General features: G+C 47.4%; 1 protein-coding gene across 2 annotated transcripts in view; it reads right to left on the bottom strand.

Moving 5' to 3' along the window:
* SAAL1 (serum amyloid A like 1) overlaps positions 1 to 21,098 on the bottom strand; it is a 268,183-nt gene that overhangs the window by 132,479 nt on the left and 114,606 nt on the right. For both annotated transcript variants that reach the window (XM_078681081.1, XM_078681082.1), the window contains 2 exons: positions 8,524 to 8,639; positions 6,639 to 6,825 (listed from right to left, as the gene is read on the bottom strand). In XM_078681081.1, the coding sequence (XP_078537207.1) occupies positions 6,639 to 6,825; positions 8,524 to 8,639 (303 nt within the window). The remainder of the gene's footprint in view (positions 1 to 6,638; positions 6,826 to 8,523; positions 8,640 to 21,098) is intronic.

Here is a 21,098-nt window from a genome sequence, read left to right as displayed (position 1 = left end):
GGCAAACATACCAATCATGGCCAACCAATTACCATTACACTGTACATAGGGAACACTTGTACTTCGACACTGATCAGCAGTGGCAAAGTATCCAAAACATCTAAATTGGCAACCCTATGTCAGGAAAACGGTATAGGGGGAAAGCAAAAAGTTTAGGGAACCTTAGCAAAAAAGGCCAAGTCCTACACTGGCACTCCTCCACTTAAGAGAGCGAGGAGTACAGCCCCAGATCAACACTAGATTCTCCCATTGACCTTACGCTTGTGACCACTTTGCCGCTAGGCACACATGCAAAGGATGCATGTGTAATCTGGCATGTAGGGCTATGACAATGCCAAGGGGTCATCATGCCTAGTAGGCACACAACCTTTCTAACTGTTACCTGGCGATCTGGCTGAAAAAGAGGAAGCAATGTTTGGAATGCTTGTAGCCTTGCTGGGCTGGGGTATGCTTTCCCTACATGAGAGTAGAGTATGGCCCCGATAAAGGGTTGTACTTGCAGGATCTGGAGATGGGACTTGGTGGTATTGATGTTAAAGCCTAGGCTGTGCAAGGGATAAATGGTGGCTTGGGTGTGCACCAGGTGTTTGCTGTTCTGTGGCGCTCTTTATCAGCCAGTCATCCAGGTTTGGAAAGACGTGGACGCCGCCCTTTCTGAGGTGCGCGGCTATCACTGCAAGGCATTTTGTAAATACCAAGAGAACTATGGTTACTCAGAATGGAAGCCCATGAACTGATATTTCTGTTAACCTACCACAAACCACTGGAACCGCTGATGTGCAGGGTTTATGGATACATGGAAGAAGATGTCCTTCAGGCCGAGGGCGGTAATGAAGTTGCCTGGCTGTACCCAAGGAATGACATCCTGGAGTGCCATCATGTGGAAGTGCTCTGACAGGATGTACTTGTTAAGGGTCCTGAAGGTGAGGATGGGCTTTAGGGATGCGTCCTTCTTGGGAATACCTCCCTTGCAGCAGTGTTATGGTGGCACGGGCTCTAGGGCCCCCTTTGCTGATTAGTACATGCATCTCCTCGTGGAGCAGACGTTGACCTTCCAGGGAGAGTTTATGTCTGTGGGAGGGAATGTTTGGTGGCATTTACATGAGTTCTAGACAGTAACCCTGTGCTATGATACTTAGGAACCCACTGGTCCAATGAGATCTCTGCCCAACCAGACAGAAACCCGTGAAACGTTCCCCGGACAGGTGCTGGTATTTTTATGCACTCCATACCGTGGAGTAGCTAAAACTACTACCCCAAAGGCATCCCCATTCATCCCTAGGGAACAGCAAACGCCTTCTTGAGGTAACTGCAGGGGAGGAGACAAAGGTAACAACCGAAGGGACAGGAGAAAAGGTGCAGCCCAAAAAAGGCCGTAGCTTCCAAATGGAGACTTACTTGCCCTTCACAGAAGGGGTCTCCAGGGCACCCATGGTTTTGGCTGTTTCCCTGTCCCTAATTTTCTCCAACATCTCATCAACTTGAGGGCTGAACAGATGCTTGCTGTCAAACGACAAGTTGAGGAAATGTTGTTGCATCACTGGTTTAAATCCAGACATGAATTTTGGAAAAGGGGGGTGGTGATGGACAGAGTTTCTGAATGATGCAGAATACTCTTACCAAGTCAATAGATCATGGTTTTAATCCATCACCGTTTTTTAGCTCACTGCACCATCCCAGCTCAGAACCTGGCTATATGCAAATTAGTCTGTTCCTGTCCCAGTGCATGATGGGAACAGGGCAAACCAAACTACCAAGCCAATTCTTATACTGGGAAGGAAACAAGCTTCCGGGGACCGGTTTCTGGCATCACAGCCTTCTTCGGCCCGGCTTGTTTGAATCCTGATGGTGCAATGAGCAAGGGACTCACGTCTGAGTATACCCTCCCACACATAGTGTGGATAAAACCAATTTTGGAAAAGGGGGGTGGTGATGGACAGAGTTTCTGAATGATGCAGAATACTCTTACCAAATCCAGACATGCGGAGCCATGCGTTCCTGTGAAGGACACTGGTGTTGACGATTCGAGCAGCGGTGTCAGCGGCGTCTGTGCCGCATCTAATGTTGGTGCTAGAGATGATTTTACCTTTCACCACCAACTCCTGACCCAATTTCCTATATTGGTCATTGGTAGGAGGTGCTGCAGTAACTCTTGCATCTCATCCCAGTGGGCAATGTTGTACTGGGAGAGCAGGCCTGCTGAATTAGCAATACGCCAATGTCTGGCAGGCTGGAAGGCAATACATTTGCCAACTGCATCAATCTTTTTACTCTCCTGGTCAGGAGGGGACATATGTCTTGAGCCCTGGGAATTAACTTGCTTCCATGCTGTGTGTACAACCAGGGAGTCAGGTGGTGGTTGAACCATGATGTAAGTTGAGTCAGAAGAGGATACCTTGTATTGGTTTGTCCACATAGGCCTGATGACTCGCACCTTCTCCGGTTCCTTAAAGATATTGTGGGTGGGCCTTAGCATCCCTTTGAGCATAGACAGATATTTTATAGACCTTTGATTGGCGGAGAGGGCCACCATGAGGAAGTCATCCTCCTCATGCTGCGTATTCATCTCCACCTCTTGAATAGGGACTGCCTTTTGCAGAACTTGGTTATACAGGGTGGTGCCACCTGGGGCGCAGGCTCAGCCAGATACAGGTTCAAGTCAGTATCAGCAGGGGGCTGCAAGTCTCTCATCCCAATGGTCATCAAGGGGATTCGTATCATATGGTGGGTCACAGGGAGACCTTGAACTGCCCCTTTCCCACCCCCACACAGGAAGGGTGAGAACCTCAAGGTGAAAATGATAAAGGGTCCACATGCAGCACTGGGGAGGCCAGTCTAGTAGGGAGGGGCACAAGGGGCAAAAGAGCAGTAGTAGTAGTAGTAGTAGTAGTAGTAGTAGTAGTAGTAGTAGTAGTAGGAGGAGGAGGAGGAGGAGGAGGAGGAGGAGGGATGCAGCGCCTGTGGACGAGGCAATGGAGGTGGTGGAGAGATGTCGGTCATGACTTCGTGACTACTTAGACGCCAGCTCCTAAGGCAAACTTAAGGCTTCCTCAAAGGTCAATTTGTGCTAGGAGGAACAGTGTCCTTTGGTCTGTCTGGAGGCTTGGGATATGATCGCCTGGTGCCAAGCTGGATGTGTATATGCTGCTGGCTGGCGTCAAGCTCCTCCTGGAGGCACCGAAGGATCAGTTGGTCGGAATTCTCGGAAGCGGCAGGAAGCGGAGGTTGTGTATGCAGGTCTTTTTGGAGCCAAAGATTTCCGATGACCTCCTGGCGCTGAGCTGGATTTCAGCTCCAAAGTCTTCGGGTCTGATGAAGCAACAGGCGAGGTGGATGGGCAAAGTTTAGAGGAGGACTTTGGCACCAAAGTGCGGGCAGGCATCGGGTCAGACTCTTCTAATTGGTGCCAACCATGGCATTCTGTAAGTGGCAGACTGGAGGCCTGATGACTGGTCTGTGAACTCAAATCTCTAGCCTCACCCGAGTGTGAGTTCTGTCGAAGTGTGGTCTGTGGGAGATTGGCACTCACTGCCACAGATTTCGACAGCTCCTCTATTTCAGTGCCGGAGGGCTCCAGCTGTTTGTTGCCATTGGTTTCTCGGTCTCGGTCTCGGTCCCCAAAGAGGTAGGAGAGTCATCCTTTTGACGGTGTACCATCGAAGCTGAAGCGATATGAAGGGGTCGGCAATTTTGGAGTGTTTTTTGTTTCAAAAGGAAAGACACGAAGCACCGGAGTCCTCCTGGTAGTCTGGGGACAAGCCTTGTAGGCATGTCCTCGGCTATTTCTGCACAACACTTCGGGCGAAATGATATGGAGCTTATTATCAAGAAAATTATGGGGGCCCTGAGAGGCCCGGCCCCAAACCAGGGGAATCGAAGCATGTATATTTGTAGAGCGCACATTAACCCAGAAGGGTATCTTGGCTTTGAATAACGGATGTTTTTTGTTACTCAACTCAATGGCACTCATTCTATCGACCTCAGAAGGATGAAAGTTGAGATCCACGGAAGCCGCAGACGAAGGAGGAAGCACGAGCGTGTGAGGGGCTCATTGGGACCCCACCTTACCCTTCTGTCTTGAGCTGGCTCATGAGGCATTGACTCCTCCAATGATAAGCATACTACATTATTAGTGTGGAAGCATAAATGTGTCGTAATTATTAATTGTAGTTACACACATAGTTTATCTCTTTTTCACTTTTTCTGTATATACACTTTTTCTACCTCTGTGGAGAAACACTAGTGAGTGACAGGGGCATCTTCCCCTAGGTCCTGACGAAGAGGCCCCGTGCCTCGAAACATGTTGACCCACATAGGAGAGAGAGCCCATTAATCTGCTCCATCTCTCCGCTTCACTTTTCTTTTAATAATACCAGCCAGTGTTTAATAAAATTTCTTTTTTTTTTTTCTTTTTCTTTTTTCCACTAGGCCAGGTATTTTTTAACGACTCACTCTTATATCACTCCTGACCCCACTGACACTCACTCCCAACACATAGCACCTCCACCTAAAGGTGCTCCAGCGTATCCGCTTGTCGCAGCACTGCCCCGCCCCGCAGCGGGACGGGAAGACCCCGATGATGAAGCATGACACCAAGGGCCCTTTTGGTGTGTGAGGGGTATTTTAACAAAGAAGGTGTATTCCAATGACATCCGGATATACACCCACCCATTGTGAGGTGGCCCTTTTTGATTAACCTAAATCCCTGATAAGAGGAGGACGTGCCCACCTCGGAGCCCACCGGCATCACCTCTTCACTCCCCCTTTTGATTTCCTTAGTTTTACTCATTCTATCGACCTCAGAAGGATGAAAGGCTGAGTGGACCCCCCAGGATTTGAACTTGTGACCATGAGGTCAAACACAAGCTCCTACAGTGGACACATTAGTCCACTAAGCCACCAGAGCTGGCTAAGCAGAAAACGAGTAATCAAAAATTTGGTAGTGAGGAGCTGCTTTTATAATTCTGTTTGCTTTATTGCAGTAACATTAGTTAACCTCATGAAGCAGGGTCTAGAAGCTTTCTCCATTGAGACAGTGCCTAGGTTACTTTTTGTTGACAGAATTAAGAGCTTAGTCCGAATACACTTGTTGCTTTAATTGCATGCAGGTGAGGGATACATATTTCTTTTTATGACTAGAAGGTCAATATCCCCTGAACTACAGTGTATACAATGAAAACAGATGTGCTGTAAAACATGCCCCTCACTATACCTCAGAGAGCTCCACACTTGTACAACGAATGCTCATCATTGAGCACAAACAAAATGATAAATATTGCTTCAATAATATGATCAGACTGCCAAGATCTGGAAACTAGAAGGCTGCAGCATATATAATACTGGCAAGGTAGCTTAGTGGGTTGAACACCTGCTTCGGATATCTGCGGGCTACAAGAATGAACCCTGCCCAGATAAACTCAGCCTTCCATCGATTCGAGGTCAGTAAATTGAGCACCATTTAAATAACATAATGTAGAACATGTTATCTAAAGTTCGCAGAAATCATAGAATTTGGATTATATAAATAAATAGAAACTACTATTATTATAAGATCCTTTGAACAGGTAGCAAGAGAAGACACAGTCAATAGATCAGCTAAGGCTGCTATTAGCCAGTCACAAGGCAAGGACATAAACAACAAAGCAGAAGGGCTGAGTGGTTTTATTGATTGTTTTTTTAGAGAGCAAATGTTCAAACCTCACTACCTGTACAATGTACATGGTCAGGCACTGACAGTAGATAAACATGAAAAACAGATATGAGGCTTTGTTGGCTGATTTGACAGCTGCAGACCATTGACTGGAGAGGAATAACCCTAGTATGCCGTAGACTGATGCCTCAGAGGGATCACCCTCCAAGACATCCTTGGGTGTTGTCTGCATACTGCTAAAATGACATGTCACTGTAGATTAGGAAAACTACCAGCATGTATTCTGAATAACATGGGTGATGAATCAACCCTTGGAGAACTCTGCAAGTCACCACAAAAGAGTCAGAAGCTGAGTTTCTCTCCATGACCATTTGGAAAGGTGTTTTAGAAAGAAACATATTCGATTTCAAGAGCCTGCCACGAAACCACGTGCCCCATGGTATTGAAAACTCACGTTCAAAATATCAGACACCTTATCTGCTGCACACAAAAATTACATGTATCACCACAAAAATAGAGGATTTACCTCTCGACATACTTGTGCTTTCAATGGGGGAACTCCGAGACTAAATTGCAAGCTTTCTTATCCATATATTTGAGAACACAAGTTGCTATTAATGGCTCGTTCTTCTTAGCATTTGTTGCCACCTTACCTGCCCCTGACCATTCAGATAAGGCTGGGTTCATTATGGATCAAAAGTATTATTTCTAAAACTCAAAATATAGGTCTGAAACCTGGCCAATGATTCTACCGGTGGAAAACCATATGCTTCACTGAACTGGCACATTTCAGAACAATTTTAAATACAGAGGTTAGTACTCAGTTCAAAAGAATGTGGAGGTAGGAAATTACATTGTATAGTTAAATATAGAACTTGATTTGCCCTATAATAAGCATTGAAAGGTTGCATACACAAAATCAAAACTACTGAATACTGTATATTACCAGGAAAAATATAAGTTGAGGAGAAACGAGGTTTATACAAACCGCAGTTGTTTGGCTGCCTCCAAAAGGCATGGTACAAGTTCTACAACCGGTGACGGTTCATCTTCAGAGTCACCTGCAGCTTGTTCCTCTTGTGGTCTCAAGCCACGTTGAATCCAATTTACCATCAGCCCTTCATCTAGATCAAAGAGCTTATCCACCACCTCACCAACTTTCACGAGCAGGTCAACTGCAGAAGTACAAAAAAACAAGTATTGCATAGATTTACAAGCTAAATATTGAAAAACCATATGCGAAAAAAAACCACAATTAGGTCATTTGTTGACAAGTGAATAAAGTAAAACCAGTGAATATGATATGCATGCAGATCATAAAACGATCAACAAAACAACCTATCTACATACCTCCACCTCAGTTACCTCACAATAAATGCAAGAGCCAATGCTGATCGAGGGATGGTGGGGGGCAGGAACATATGAGTAAGGTGCATCATAGGTAATCATGTTAATGCTTGCTCCATTACTAAATCTATTCAAGGCTCAACCACTATTAACATTGTGTGCTAACAAAAGAGATAAGGAGCCTGATGATGTCGTCATTCGGAGTTGCCGCTAACCGACATCCCTGCGGTTTCGTAACAGATCGACCTTGGGTCGGCAGTCAGAAACTGCAATTACAATGCAACCGCATTTGGTGCGGTTGCAAACTCCCATTTCCCTATAGGAGCTTGTGCAGCTGTCGGAAACCAGTCTCAGCATAAGCACCCATAGAGAAATGGGAGGTACTGTAAATCCCAGCACTGTGTGGCGGGCACCTATAGGTGCCCGCCACACAGTGCAGGGATTTACAGGGCAGGGCAGTACCATAAATACCCCCCTGGCCAACAACTGGAGCCTGCAGAGGGAGGGTGTCCTGCTAGAAACCCCCAGAGTCGCTTCCCGACAGGCTTTCCATGTCGGAAACCCGACATGGAAAGCCGGTCGGAAAGCGACATAATAATCCAGACGTCCATCAGTAATTATGTGCAGTTTACGACTGGCCGACGTTTTTCCTTGAGCCCATCGGGAGCCAGTCAGTTTAACCGGCCAGTTTAAACTCCGCCCACCATCTTCGTAATAGGGCGGTCAGAGTTTAAACCTTGGATTTCCGACCAGCATCCAAATGAGGCTCAATGTGTTTTACAAGCAGGTGCACAAGCTCAAATGTAAACAGCTGTGAATAACATCCTGAAAACGGAACCCTGAGATTAATAAACCTAGCGCATTCTTCAGCTACAAAATGATTTTGTCAACCTTTAGCCTAGTACTTTATTTCTTGTGTTAGGTCATGAAACTTCGCATGCTGTTGGCAACAAGATGAACAGTAAAATCTTGTGTAGCATTTTCTACACAGCATCAAAATTATGAGAAAGGAAAAGGTACATTAGACAAATGTTTTGCAGTTTTATATAGCTCGAACCTGACCCAAAGGTATTGGAGCGCTTTACATGGGCACCAGTTACATTACACAAGGACACAATCATTCTTGGTAGGCACTGGGAGAATAAGGGATTTGCCCAGAATCACAGGATGATGAGACAACGTAGAGACTTCAACCTGGTTCCCCAGCTCCAAAGTCGGCAGTTCTGGCCGTTACGCCACATCATTACACATCAAACCAAATCAGTCCAGTTCCACAGAGTGAAAATCTGAAACACATTTCTGTCAACTTAAAACGACAGGAAGTGTGCACTGCTACTTGGAAAGATGTAGACATGCAAGATACATCTTTTGCAGTGCAGTCTTACAACAGGGTTCCTGTATCCTTCATCTGAAAGGTGAAATATTGCAAGTTGGTAATCACCTGGTGATGAACATTTCTGGGTAATGAATTTGTAGAGCAACCCCCCCCCCCCAAAACGTAAATGTTTAAATTAATTGTAACCTACCGTTTGTAGAACTTGTCATAATGAAGCAAATATTATCACACACTGAAGGACGTTTACGAATTCGTTCAACCCATGTATTGGCCACATCCACCTGAGACAGACAGGTCAGCAGTAATCTGTGGTTGAAATTGTTTTAACATACATTTTACTAGAGTTGAATTTATTGTACAAATAAAACTAGTTTCTCATACACTTTCAACCTCCTGGATACACACTGCATTTATCTAATTATCTGCCAAAACGGCTTTAATGGTACCTGAACACCATCCAGAAAACTGGTAGCTATAAAGTCTGCCAACTTGTATCGTCACCGGTCTCATTTGGGGCGGGGGGCACGTTTTTATGAAGACAGAGCTGCTGACTGCTCTGCAAATGGGAGCACCCTCTCCATCGGGCCTCAGGTAGTTGATTTGCCATTGGTATGCTGACCATGTACTGTCAGTGGCTGCCCATGGTGATACCGGCAGGATTAAACAAACAATGACCTCCCACACTGATGATCGAGAAAAACACAACTTTTAGGGAAACCGCTCTTGCCACGGATGAACCAATGAACTAACAAGCATTTACAATGCAATGGTCTCGGCATCGTTAAAGTTAGAGCTTTTGGCATTGCTCATGACATTATTTTTATTTATGTTTTTGTTTTTAAAACATATAAATAAATGGCATTGTCATTTACAATGCCAATAGCTTAATCTCTCACAAATGCGAGACCTATTGCATTTGCACCCACACAGAGCCACACACACAAAGCCACCCACACACACATACAGAGCCACCCACACAGAGCCACCCAGACAGAGTCATTCACATAGAGACACACAGACAGAGCCACACACACACAGACAGAGCCACACACACACACACACACAAAGACAGAGCTACACACATAGACAGAGCCACACACACACAGAGAGACACACACAGAGCCACACAGACAGAGCCACACACACACACAGACAGAGCCAAACACACACACAGAGCCCAATACACACACAGAGCCCAACACACACAGAGCCCAACACACACACAGAGCCCAACACACACACAGAGCCCAACGCACACACAGAGCCCAACGCACACACAGAGCCCAACACACAAACAGAGCCCAACACACAAACAGAGCCCAACACACACACATAGAGCCCAACACACACACACAGAGCCACACACACACACACAGAGCCCCCCCCACACACACATAGCCCAACACACACACACACACACACAGAGCCCAACACACACACACACACACACACAGAGCCCAACACACACAGAGCCACACACACAGCCACACACACACACACACACACACACAGAGGCCAACACACACACACACACAGAGCCCAACACACACAGAGAGACACACACAGAGCCACACACACACACACACAGCCCCACACACACAGAGCCACACAAACACACACACACACACACAGCCCCACGACAAAGCAGGAGTGATCTTGAAACAATCTTTTTTAAAGCAACCCCATGGCATCAGCGTGGAAGACTAAAACGGCCAGGGGCTTCAAAAGGCTCAACTATAATCCGGGTAGACAGCTTCCCAGCGCAAATGCAGTTAAAAAACAACAACAAACCCCCAGTTGTACCTGTGAATTCTCGGCTCTCCGCATGATTTTACACGGAGACAACCATAGGATAAGGAGTGACAAAAGAGTGGGGGTATTGTGGCATTTCCACGACCTTTGATTAAACGGCCACTGGGAGCCGACTTATTTGAGAACAGGTGTGAGATGGCTTCACCCTCCCTGTGCAGGCAGGCGCCTGTGGGTGGGGACCCTGGCTGCTGCCTCTTGGAATATCCATGCAGAGCTGCAGGTGCTGCACCTGCGGCGCCTCCTAGCGTGGGGCCGTTCATCTGTGGACGAGGCTACCAACTTTCCAGCCGAGTCTGGGCTACCCAAATCTAGGCTTATCCGCGCTGCTTGCCAACCCCCACAAAGACACTGCAAACGAGATTTATATGGCACATCGGGCTCTAGCATCAGGCAATACGAACAGCGCCTGCTCAGCCACTCCAAGCTGTCCAAGCGTGTTGTTTACAAACACAGCAGCAGCACGGTCTCTCCTTACCTGTCCCACGCAGCACGGCACAGCCCAGCTCCACTGAAGCGGCTACGGAGCCTCCCCGGAGTGTTAAGCCCGGGCTCCACGGGCAGCGGAGGGACAGGTGGTCCCGGCTGCTACCACAGCAGGCAGTCTGTCCCTCTGCACCTCCAACCGTTAGCAATAGGGAGCTTCTCGCTGGTCTCACAATAGACCAGGCTACCGTCGGCTCTTCAATCCCAGGAAGTATGGGGTCTCTCGAAGGTCCTACGTACGGCAGGGCTGGCCGCTTGGTTAGTGCAGGGGAGCTCCCCTGTGCTCCGCAGCATGCTCGGACAGCACTGCCTCTCCGCTCCCTCCTCTTCCCGCCCTTCCACCCGCCCAGGATCCCCTCCCACCCGAGCGGCGTGCAGCATCGCAGCAAATCACTCCGTGCAACGTTTCCCACGGAGCCTTCCACTGCTACCCACCACAACACCGTCCACCCTTATCGGAGCAAAATCGCTGTATTTTTGGCATCAGTCAGCAGCCTCTACCGTTTGTTGGTGAATAGGGCCGGTGTTTCCAGGATAATAATATTGCAGGTACACGCTCACCGGGAGCGGTCACAACGGGCACCAGACACTGCAGTTATCGAAGTGGGTTGCCGCCATTTTGTGTCGCGCTGGTCCCCTGGCGGGTTCTCGCTTTCGCCATATAGCGCAGCAGCCCCAGCAGGGTCGTGTTTTTGCAGGATGATTTAAAATGAGGCGGTTACTGCTGTTGACATGCAATGAGTGTTCGAGTTGGACACAGCGCGGAGCAGCCCTGCGGGAACTTGCACTGCGCCGCGCATAACCTCTACCCCTCGCTCGCCGGAAGGCAAGAGAGGCGCGCTCAACACCACCATGTTTCTCCGAGGTCCAGCAGAAATGCCTCGGAGAAACGCCTGTCATTTTACAACTGAGGGGCGTGTTTTTCTTTCTCTCCTCTTCCCATTGGCTGGAATGTAAAATTCCAGCCAATGGGAAGAGGAGAGAAAGAAACTAAAAAACACACACCCGAATCCCAAAAAGACGGGGCTTAAATGGACAGACACCCCTCTCCTCCAATGGCTGGCCTCTGTTTAGGAAGCCAGCCAATGGAGAAGAAGGGCGGGTTCAAGCCCCACTTTGAAGAACATAAGATCTTGCCGGCGAGACTGCGCAAGTGCAGCTTATGCAGGCCGAGACCTAATAAAGGAGATACCTCTATTGTCTCAGCCATTTTATAGCCATCCCTGGTCATCCTTAATATTTTGCGCAGATATGGTGCTCGAAAATTACATTTGTGGACCCATCCTTGGTGGACAAAGTTTGTGAATATATTATATCATGGTCTGAAATTTGAAGGAGCGTAGTTTTGGGTCGAGGTTCGAATGAATCAAGAAGATAAATGTAGCAAAGTATTTTTGAAGCTCGGGTGCAGTAACATTTTTCATATGCTGGGTTTGCTATGGGTCGGTTTTTTCATATGATGGGATGCTTGTCTGTAAAATCACTTAAGATTTAAGAAGCTGGCCAATGCCTCGCTTTGGGGTAAACGTCCCCCATCATCTAAAGGTTCTTGCCTACCTGCTCAGATCCTGTTAGTCTAGCATTGCTTGCAATCATGACACTTCATCTCTATAAATGTTCTGTAGATCCTGTGTTGCTTTACATTGTTCTGATTTTATAAACTATGCTGTATTCTTGTTTATAAGTAATTACTATTTAAAACAACCCATGAAAATACTTTGGAGAACCATAGTAATGCGTGATATAACTAGTGGAATAATGTATGGAAATATACCATCAGATTAAGTTTACAATTCAAGTATTCTTATAATCTACTCATTTTAATATTTTGTCACCCATTTCTTGTGCTTTTTTGGAAATAAGAGCCAACAAAATGGATTTGAATACTCTAATCAGAGAATTTGTCATTCATTTTTAAAAAATCCCATCAACAAGCATATAGACTGGGTGTGCCTCTTGTTTTCTGATGTGTGCTTCAGGATACAATGAAGCTGCTAACTCAAAGAAAGGTTGGACAATATTTGCTGCTTGAAAAGAAAACCAATCCCAAGTTGAATAACGGCACAATTCAAGCTGATTTTAGTTTGTTTATTTATTTGCAGGAAAAAAGATTGCAAAGCAATAAAACATTTAATAAAATGCATAATTAAAACACGCAATATTAGGAGCCAATTCAAATTCTGAATTCTTTAAAATGGTAACAATAAGACCCGTATCTACAGAATGTAAAAAATTTGTTATCCACAAGACCGTAGCAACTAATGCTGTCATGTATATATGTATAGCATTTGTTTAGAACGATCCGAGCGAAAAGGCAGCGGAGTGCTGTACATGGGCAAGGACACGCATAAAGGCAACTTGGAAGAGGGAAGGAGCTCAGCTGTGGAGGGTTAATACATTTGTGATCTAGTGTTTTTTAAAGAGGTGAGCAGCGATAGGGTAATCCTGATGGTTCTGCGATGCTGTTCCATATACTGCGGTTTTTTTTTGTTTTTGTTTTTTACATTTCTTAGACTGCAGTCTGATGGGGTCCTAGCTGATGGTGAGCTTGTATGCAAGATAAGCATGGGTGCTGGTTGTGATAGCTTTGTAAATTATGCACCTAGTTTTGAAGATGCTGCGGGCCGGCAAGGGGAGCCAATGGAATTCCACCAGAAAGGAGGTGATGTCATCAAATTTCTTCTGGCCCTGAATGAGATGGGCAGCACCATGTAGAAACCTTATGTGGTCTCAGTGTAGAGTCTAGGAGGCCATGGAATAGGGTATTATTACCATCCAGATGCAAGAGTATGACAGCTTGAACAGCAGTTTTTAAGTCATTTGAAATGGTTTGACTTTCTATACAACACTCACCTGGTACCAGGCCGCCTTTAGTTTTTTGGCAGTGTGATCATTCAAGGTAAAGTAGGTGTCCTTGGAGAATCATAGTGACTTTGCCTTAGGTGAAAATCGAGTCTCTCCAGGTTAATGTCACTGAGATACGTTTTAACTGTATCTTGTTTATTGATCTTGGCAATTGGTTGGGTTGAGCTTCAGGTAGGCACTAGACATATGGATAAATTGGATGTTTGAAGCAGAGAGAAGAGTTTCAAGGACAGGTGTGTAACATCAGCATATTGGTGAATCTTGATATGGTTACCTGTGAGTAGAGCACCAAGCAGCTCCATGCAAAGAGTAAACATGCCAGGGGCCAGAATGGAGCCCTAGCAGACTCCACAGATTATACAGATCGTTTGTGACCTAGAGGTGCTCATAAGAACATACTGGTGTCAGTTGGAAAGGTATGGTAGGAACCAGTGAAGACACCGCTGGTAAATCTCAGTCAAGACTCCAGGGTCCATGTGGGATGGTTGTCACTGTCAAGGAAATTGAGAGGTCCAGCAATATTAGGAGGAATGGGTTATTTTTATCTGTGGCCAAGGCTGCATCATCTATGATATGTAAGGTAGCAGTCTCAGAGCTGCAGCGTGAATTATTTTTTAAAAACACTTTTTATTGGCATTTGCATTAAATCACAGCCGATTAAAATCAAGTGTCTCTTATGTCTCATCAGATCTAACGTTATCCACATTGCCTCAGAGAACATCACATATGTACAAATTCGTTCCTCCGCAATTCCCCAACCATGAACAGTAAAGTATGTAAAATCATCCCCAGTAGTACATCCATTGCATCTGGAGGAGGGGCACACACGTTCCCTCGATAAGTTTCCATTTGCCCCATACCCTCATCCATTTTTGTGCACACCTTCTATGAACGAACACCGTTTTCTCCGCTATCATTGCGCTGTCTAGGTCACAACACCACTGTTGATGGGAGGGGACCGTCTTTGCCCCCTAATGTTGAGTAATGTTCCGTTTTGCTAGTGTAATACCCATGGTCGCCCAGCTCTGCTCCGCGTGGTTAAGGTCTGTTGGCTCCCACACATTGAGTAGACAACTCCTCGGTTCCGGGGGGACCTCAAAGCAACTCACTCGAGTGATCGTATCTATGACCGCCCTCCAGTACGAAGTAATGTGGGGACAGTAGCGTAGTGTATGATAAAAGGAGCCCGCTACTCCGCACCCTCTAAGACAAAGCGGTGAATCAGCCCTCCCTATTATGTAAAGTGTGGGCCTGGTATAACATGTTCTGTGCAATATTTTAAGTTGCACGAGCTTCAGTCTGGATGGCACTGCCACCTCCCACGGGGATGCGAGGGCCTCCTGCCAGTCTTGTTCATCCATCTCACCTACCTCGGCTGGCCACTTCTCTCTGAGATTGTGAGTGGGATCATTTTGGTTGTTGATCAGTTTGCGATATATTAAAGAAATTGCCTTTTTGTTAAGATGGTCCGTCAATAATCGTTCCTCGAGTGGCGATGACTCAGCGAGGTCAGTTCCAGGGGGTATGGTCTTTGTTAGTGCGTGTTTTATTTGAATGTATCTGTAGTCCTCCGTTCCAACTATCTGGTATGTTGCTTGCAGCTGTGCAAAAGTGACTACTCCCCCCTTTTTCCACAGGCCCCCCACCGTGGAGATGCCTATTTGATCCCCATGGGAGAAACCTTTGCTAGTGCGTAGCTTACCTAACCTAGGGGAGCCCCAGAGTGGCGTCTGTTGTGTTATCACTGCCTCCCAACCAAGCGCTCGCTGTGCTACAAACCAGACCTAAACGGTGTGGGCCGTGGGGCCAATCAGAGCTTGTTTCCGAGTTTTATCATACAGGGCACCCATGATTGCATCTGTGCCAAGCATGTGCCTGTCCATACGTAATGCTGGTTCCTCTTCTGGAGCATGGAGCCATTGATTGATCACTATAAGCTGCAAGGCCCAATAATATAACTGAATGTTGGGAAGGGCAATTCCCCCGTCATACCAACTCTGTGTAAGTTTAGGCAACGCTATCCGTGAGGGCTTCCCCTCCCAGAGAAGGTGTCCCACCTCTGCCTCAATTGACTTGAAGTAAGAGTTAGGGACAGGAGCTGGGTGTTTTGCAGTGCATATAAAAACCTGGGTAAAGCCATCATCTTGAACAGGGCAGCTCTCCCCAGTAGTGTCAGCGGCAGGGAGTGCCACCATTTCACATCACTGTGGAGTCTCTTCAGTGGGGGCAGGAGATTGCGCTCATAAAATTGTGTGGGGTGTGGCGTGATGTGTACACCTAGGTATTTAAATCCATCATCCGCTAGCAATATCTTCACGCCAGAGGCAAACGGTGGGGAGGACTCCCTAAGTATGTAAAGCACCAATTTCACCCAATTAATGGTGTAACCGGAGAGTCTGCCGTAGGACTCACCGATGTCAAGCAGGCATATGAGGGGACCTTCGGGGGTTTGCCATATATAGCCAGATATCATCTGCATAGAGGGAAATACAGTCTTTCCACCTCTCTGTCCACCTTAGCCCATGTATTACTGGATCCCACCTTATCCATGACGCCAATGGCTGAGCACTAAAGCAAATAGGAGCGGAGATAGGGGGCACCCCTGCCTGGTGCCACGTCCCAAAGGAAATTCCTCTGAGAGCCGTCCATTGACTACCACTTGCGCCAGTGGTCACATGTACAGCAACCTAATCCAGGCACAAAACTTGGGCCCTAAGCCAAAGTGCTGTAGCCGCGAAAAGGAAGGGCCATTCAACCCGGCTGAAGGACTATAGCCTGGCTGCCAGTACTTTTGCAAGGATTTTAGCCACTGTGTTAAGAAGCGAGATTGGGCGGTAGGAGGTACAATCCTGCGGGGGCTTACCTGGTTTTGGAATCGTAATAAGTGTTGCTTCTCGCTGGTCTCTAGGGAGTATTCCCATCTCTAGGCTGGCCTCATAAAACCTCAACAAGTGGGTCGCCAACATGTCGGATTCTTTCTTATAGAGTTCTATCGGAATACCGTTGTGACCCAGTGCCTTCCCTGTCTGAAGCCCTTTAATGGCTGCAGTGATTTCATCCACCGTAAGGTTAGCCTCCAACGCCTGGATGTCTGGCAATATCAACTTTGGCAGATGTGTCTTTGATATAGGCCAGATTTTCTTCTACAGAAGTCGTTGCTACGGGGGTATATACTGTTTCGTAGTGGTGTGCAAATGCTGTGACTATGTCGTTTGGATCTGTTAGTGTCTCCCCTGAGGGCAGCTGGATCTGTGCCACCCAACGACTGGCCCATTCTTTTTTATCTAACCAGGCTAAGAGCCTGCCCGCCTTGTCCCCAACTTCATAGATGGTGTGTTGTGTTTTTGTGATTTTCCCTTTAGCACCCTCGCATATGTAGTCCCTATAGGCTTGTTTTGCCAGGTTAAGGGAGTGGGTTGTGTGGTCAGTGGGATCAGTGGCATGTGCGCTTTCTGCCCGGCCAACCGCCCGTTCAAATTCCTACACCTGTTGTGTTTGGTCCCATTTGTGGGCCGTGATTAAAGAAATAGCTTGTCCCCGGAGGACTGTTTTATATTCTTCCCATAAGGTGACGGGGGAGGCCACTGAGTGCGTATTTTCTCTGAAATAATGTTCGGAGGTATTATGGAGGCGCTTCCAAATTTTGGGTTCTCTGAGGTATCCACGATGTAGAGGGTATGTACGTCTTCTTCCTATGAGGTGCGATATATATGTCATGAATATGGGGGCATGATCGGAGATACCTCTAGGGAGGTGTTTAATATCTAATATTCCGCCCATACTTGTGAAGGCGGTAAATATATAATCTATATGCAATAAGCTATTGTGTGCCCCTGAGTGGTAGGTGTAATGGTGTGCTTCGGGATATCGTATGCGCAACACGTCCACCAGCCCGATTGCGTCCAGGAACTTCCGGACCGGTGATGAGGTCGTCCCCTGTTCCCCTATGTGGGTATCTATCTAGTGCTGCATCGATTGGGGCGTTAAAGTCGCCCCTATTATTAACTTCCCGGGCGGTTGTGCCAACAGAAACCTACCGAGGGCCGGGAGGGCAAGATTGTGGAGCGCGGGAGGGATGTATACTGTCACAAGATTGTATGGTCACACTTCCCATTGACAGGAGAGTGCCGCAAATCGACCCTGATTATCCGTCCAAGTCTTAGTTATTACTAGAGGGCAGCTTTTCCTGATTAAAATCCCCACCCCTCTGGAACCCGATGTAAAGTCAGAGTGGACTGCCATTGGGAACCCCTTCTATCCAACACCCTAGTTGCCGTGCCAACCAGATGCAATTCCTGGATGAAGGCGACTGATGGGGTGCGTCACTTGAAGTATTATAATACTAAACCCCTCTTAATTTTGTTACACAGCCCGTTTACATTCCAGGAAATTACCGTTAGGGGGAACTCAGTGTGTGAGTGATCGGTTGACATGGGAACAGTGGTGTTTTTTTTTTTGTTTTTGTTTTTTTTGTAAAACCTTTATTGTACCTTTGATTTGTACACAGCTGTTGGCCCACAACCCGTAGGGCCGGCCGCTATCACAATTTTACATCCACATTGCATTAAGGTAAAGCTGCAATCTAAATGTTATTTTCTTGCAGTATTGTTCACCACCTAAATTCAAGAAAGGTACAGCGCTCGTAATCTTGTGCTGATCAATACATGTTTTTGGTTTTCTATTTTTAAACAAAAACAACAATACAAAAAACAAAAGGAATCACATTATGGTCGTTCATTTTAGGTTATTGTCTCGCATTAGCTGAGTCAAGAAGCGCTCCTCCAGTGCAGCCTATCCTAATTCCCGCCATAACTGCGCAAAATCGTGACGATAGGAGTAATTGAACTCTCCTGGATGCAGCTCCCTAGGCGTCCCCCCCCCCCCTTCCGGTCCCTTGATACTGCATCTAAGTCCCAGGTCTGCCCCGCGACCCGTGGACACTCCTCCCTTGGAATCCGTGGAGTCTGTTAGTCCTCCTCCCCCTCCTCATCTGATATTTCTTGATCGTCCTCCGGCAAGGGATCACAAATCTCCCCTCTATACACATTCCACAGAGTCCAAATTTTATTCCATTTCCCCGGACAGGCCCGGCCAGAGTACACCGCCCTTTCCGTCACCATCACCCTGTCCATGTTTAAACACCATTGCGTTTTCGTTGGCACTTCCGCCGCCCCCCAGCGCTGTGCGATGTCTCGCTTGGCTATCATCATACCTAATGTAGCCCAGAGTTGACCTTGCCTGGACAAATCGTTAGGGTCCCAAACATTTAGTAGGCACTTTCGTGGTTCGGGGACTAGGGAGGTCTCTAGTGTCTGAGATATCGTTCGCATTATGCGCCTCCAGTATTCCTGGATACGTGGGCAATCCCATAATGTGTGGAAGAACGTGCCCTCCTCCCCGCACCCGCGATGGCAGTAAGGATGTTGTGCTCTGTGTATGCGGTGTAATGTGGTCCTTGTGTAATAAACCCTATGTGAAATTTTCAGTTGTACAAGTCTTAATCTTGCAGAGATACCCACTTCTTTTGGCGACCCTACCGCCTCATTCCATTCGTGTTCGTCCATTACATTTATGTCGCCCTCCCACTTCTCTTTCAATGGTGTCATCGGGTCCGGTAAGTTGTTGAGCAGTTTACGGTATGTAAGTGATGTCGCACGTTCAATCATAAAGTCTGTGAGGAGGCGGTCCTCTAGCGGGGACGACTCCGGCACTTCCGTTTCAGGGGGGATGGCAGCGAGCAATGCGTGCCGTATCTGAACATATCTGTATGATTCCCTCTCACCCAGGTCGTATATTTCCCTCAATCTGACAAGTGGAATCACCTCCCCCCTTTCCCATAGGTCACCTACCGTAGATATCCCTATAGTGTCCCAGTGTGAAAAGCCTCTACTGTTTCTCAGGTTTCCCAGGGCCCGGGAGTCCCACAGTGGCGTGAGCTTGGTTATTCTCCCCTTCCATCCTAGTGTCGCCGTCGCTGTATGCCACAGCGCTGTAGTAAGTTTGGTGGGTCCCTCTAATTTACGCACTCTTCACTGATAGTACAGCGGGGCCAGCAAGCTATTGACGCCTATTTGTGCCCTATCAGCTTGAAATGCTGGATCATTTTGGGGAGCATGGATCCATTGATTAATGGGTTTCAACTGTGCCGCCCAATAATACAATTTCAAATTAGGCAACGCAATACTGCCATCAAACCAGCCCCTGTGTAGTTTGGCCTGTGCAATGCGTGCCGGGAGGTTCCCTCACAAAAGATTCGACACCAATGCCGCCACTTTCCTAAAGTATCCCGGTGCTACCGGATATGGCGTGTTTTCCAGTATATATAGGAAGCGGGCAAGGACATCATTTTGTAAAGTGCAGCCTTCCCCAATAGCGTCAGAGGCAGCCCCGCCCAGAACTTAACGTCCTGCTTAAGTCGTTACATGGGAGGCACCAGATTTTTACATACGAAGTCCGCCGGGTCCCTTGTAACATGAATGCCCAAGTATTTAAAGGAGGAGCCAGCTACCCTTAGAGGGCATTCCGTACTCAGTGCCGGGACAGGACCCTTCAGAACATACATCTCCGATTTGTTCCAATTTAGCGTGTATCCCGATATTTTACCATAGCTATCACAGAGATTCAGGAGCGCCGGTACCCCATGCTCTGGGTCTGTTAGATACACCAGCATGTCGTCCGCATATAGGGAGAGCCGGTCCTCCCAGCCCTCCGCCCAGCGTATTCCCTTCAGCAGCAGCGTTGTTCTGATCAGAGTGGCCAGCGGCTCCAATGCGATTGCAAAAAGCAATGGTGAGAGGGGGCAGCCCTGACGGGCACCCCTCCCCAGAGGGAACGTTCGCGAGATGTGGCCATTTGCCACCACCTGCGCAACCGGGTGAGCGTACAATAGTCTAACCCACGCTATAAACTTGGGGCCAAAGCCCAGACAGGCCTGGACCTCAAACAAATAGTTCCATTCCACCAGGTCAAAGGCCATCTTTGCATCCAGTGCCAGTATAACCGCTGGCGTAGGATTCAATTCCGCCTTTGCCAATACCCCGTGCCCTCGGCGTAGATTTAGTGACGTATTTCTGTGAGGCATGAATTCTGATTGGTCCGGGTGTATGAGATCGGGCAGATGCAGCACCAGTCGGGCCGCAAGGAGTTTGGTGAGGATTTTAACTTCCGCATTAAGTAATGAAATAGGGCGGTATGAGGAACAGTCCTCTGGCGGTTTCCCCGGCTTGGGGATGGCTACTATGGTGGCCAGTCTCTGATCTGGTGGAAGCACGCCCGTCCCTAGACACTCCCTATACATTGCCAGTAAATGTTCACTTAGCCTCTCTGGTACTATCTGGTACCATTCTATAGGAATGCCATTCGGTCCAAGCGCCTTGCCGGATTTCAATGCACGTATCGCCAAGTGAATCTCTTCCGTAGTTATGTCTGTATCTAATTCAGCAGCAGTCTCTGGACGTAGTGTCTGGACCTCGATCTGCTCTAATGCCGCCCTAGCCATTTCTGCTGTGACTTCCCGTTCCGGGGTGCATACTTCTTCGAAGTGCCTCGCGAGTGTCTCAACTATTTGTTCCGGGCTCGTGTGTACCTCTCCTAGTTTGCCCCTCA

This window comes from Lissotriton helveticus, chromosome 3_1 (assembly GCF_964261635.1).
Source record: "Lissotriton helveticus chromosome 3_1, aLisHel1.1, whole genome shotgun sequence".
NCBI lineage: Eukaryota > Metazoa > Chordata > Amphibia > Caudata > Salamandridae > Lissotriton > Lissotriton helveticus.
Note: the sequence above shows the minus strand (reverse complement) of the source record. Positions and strands in the feature narration are given on the sequence as shown.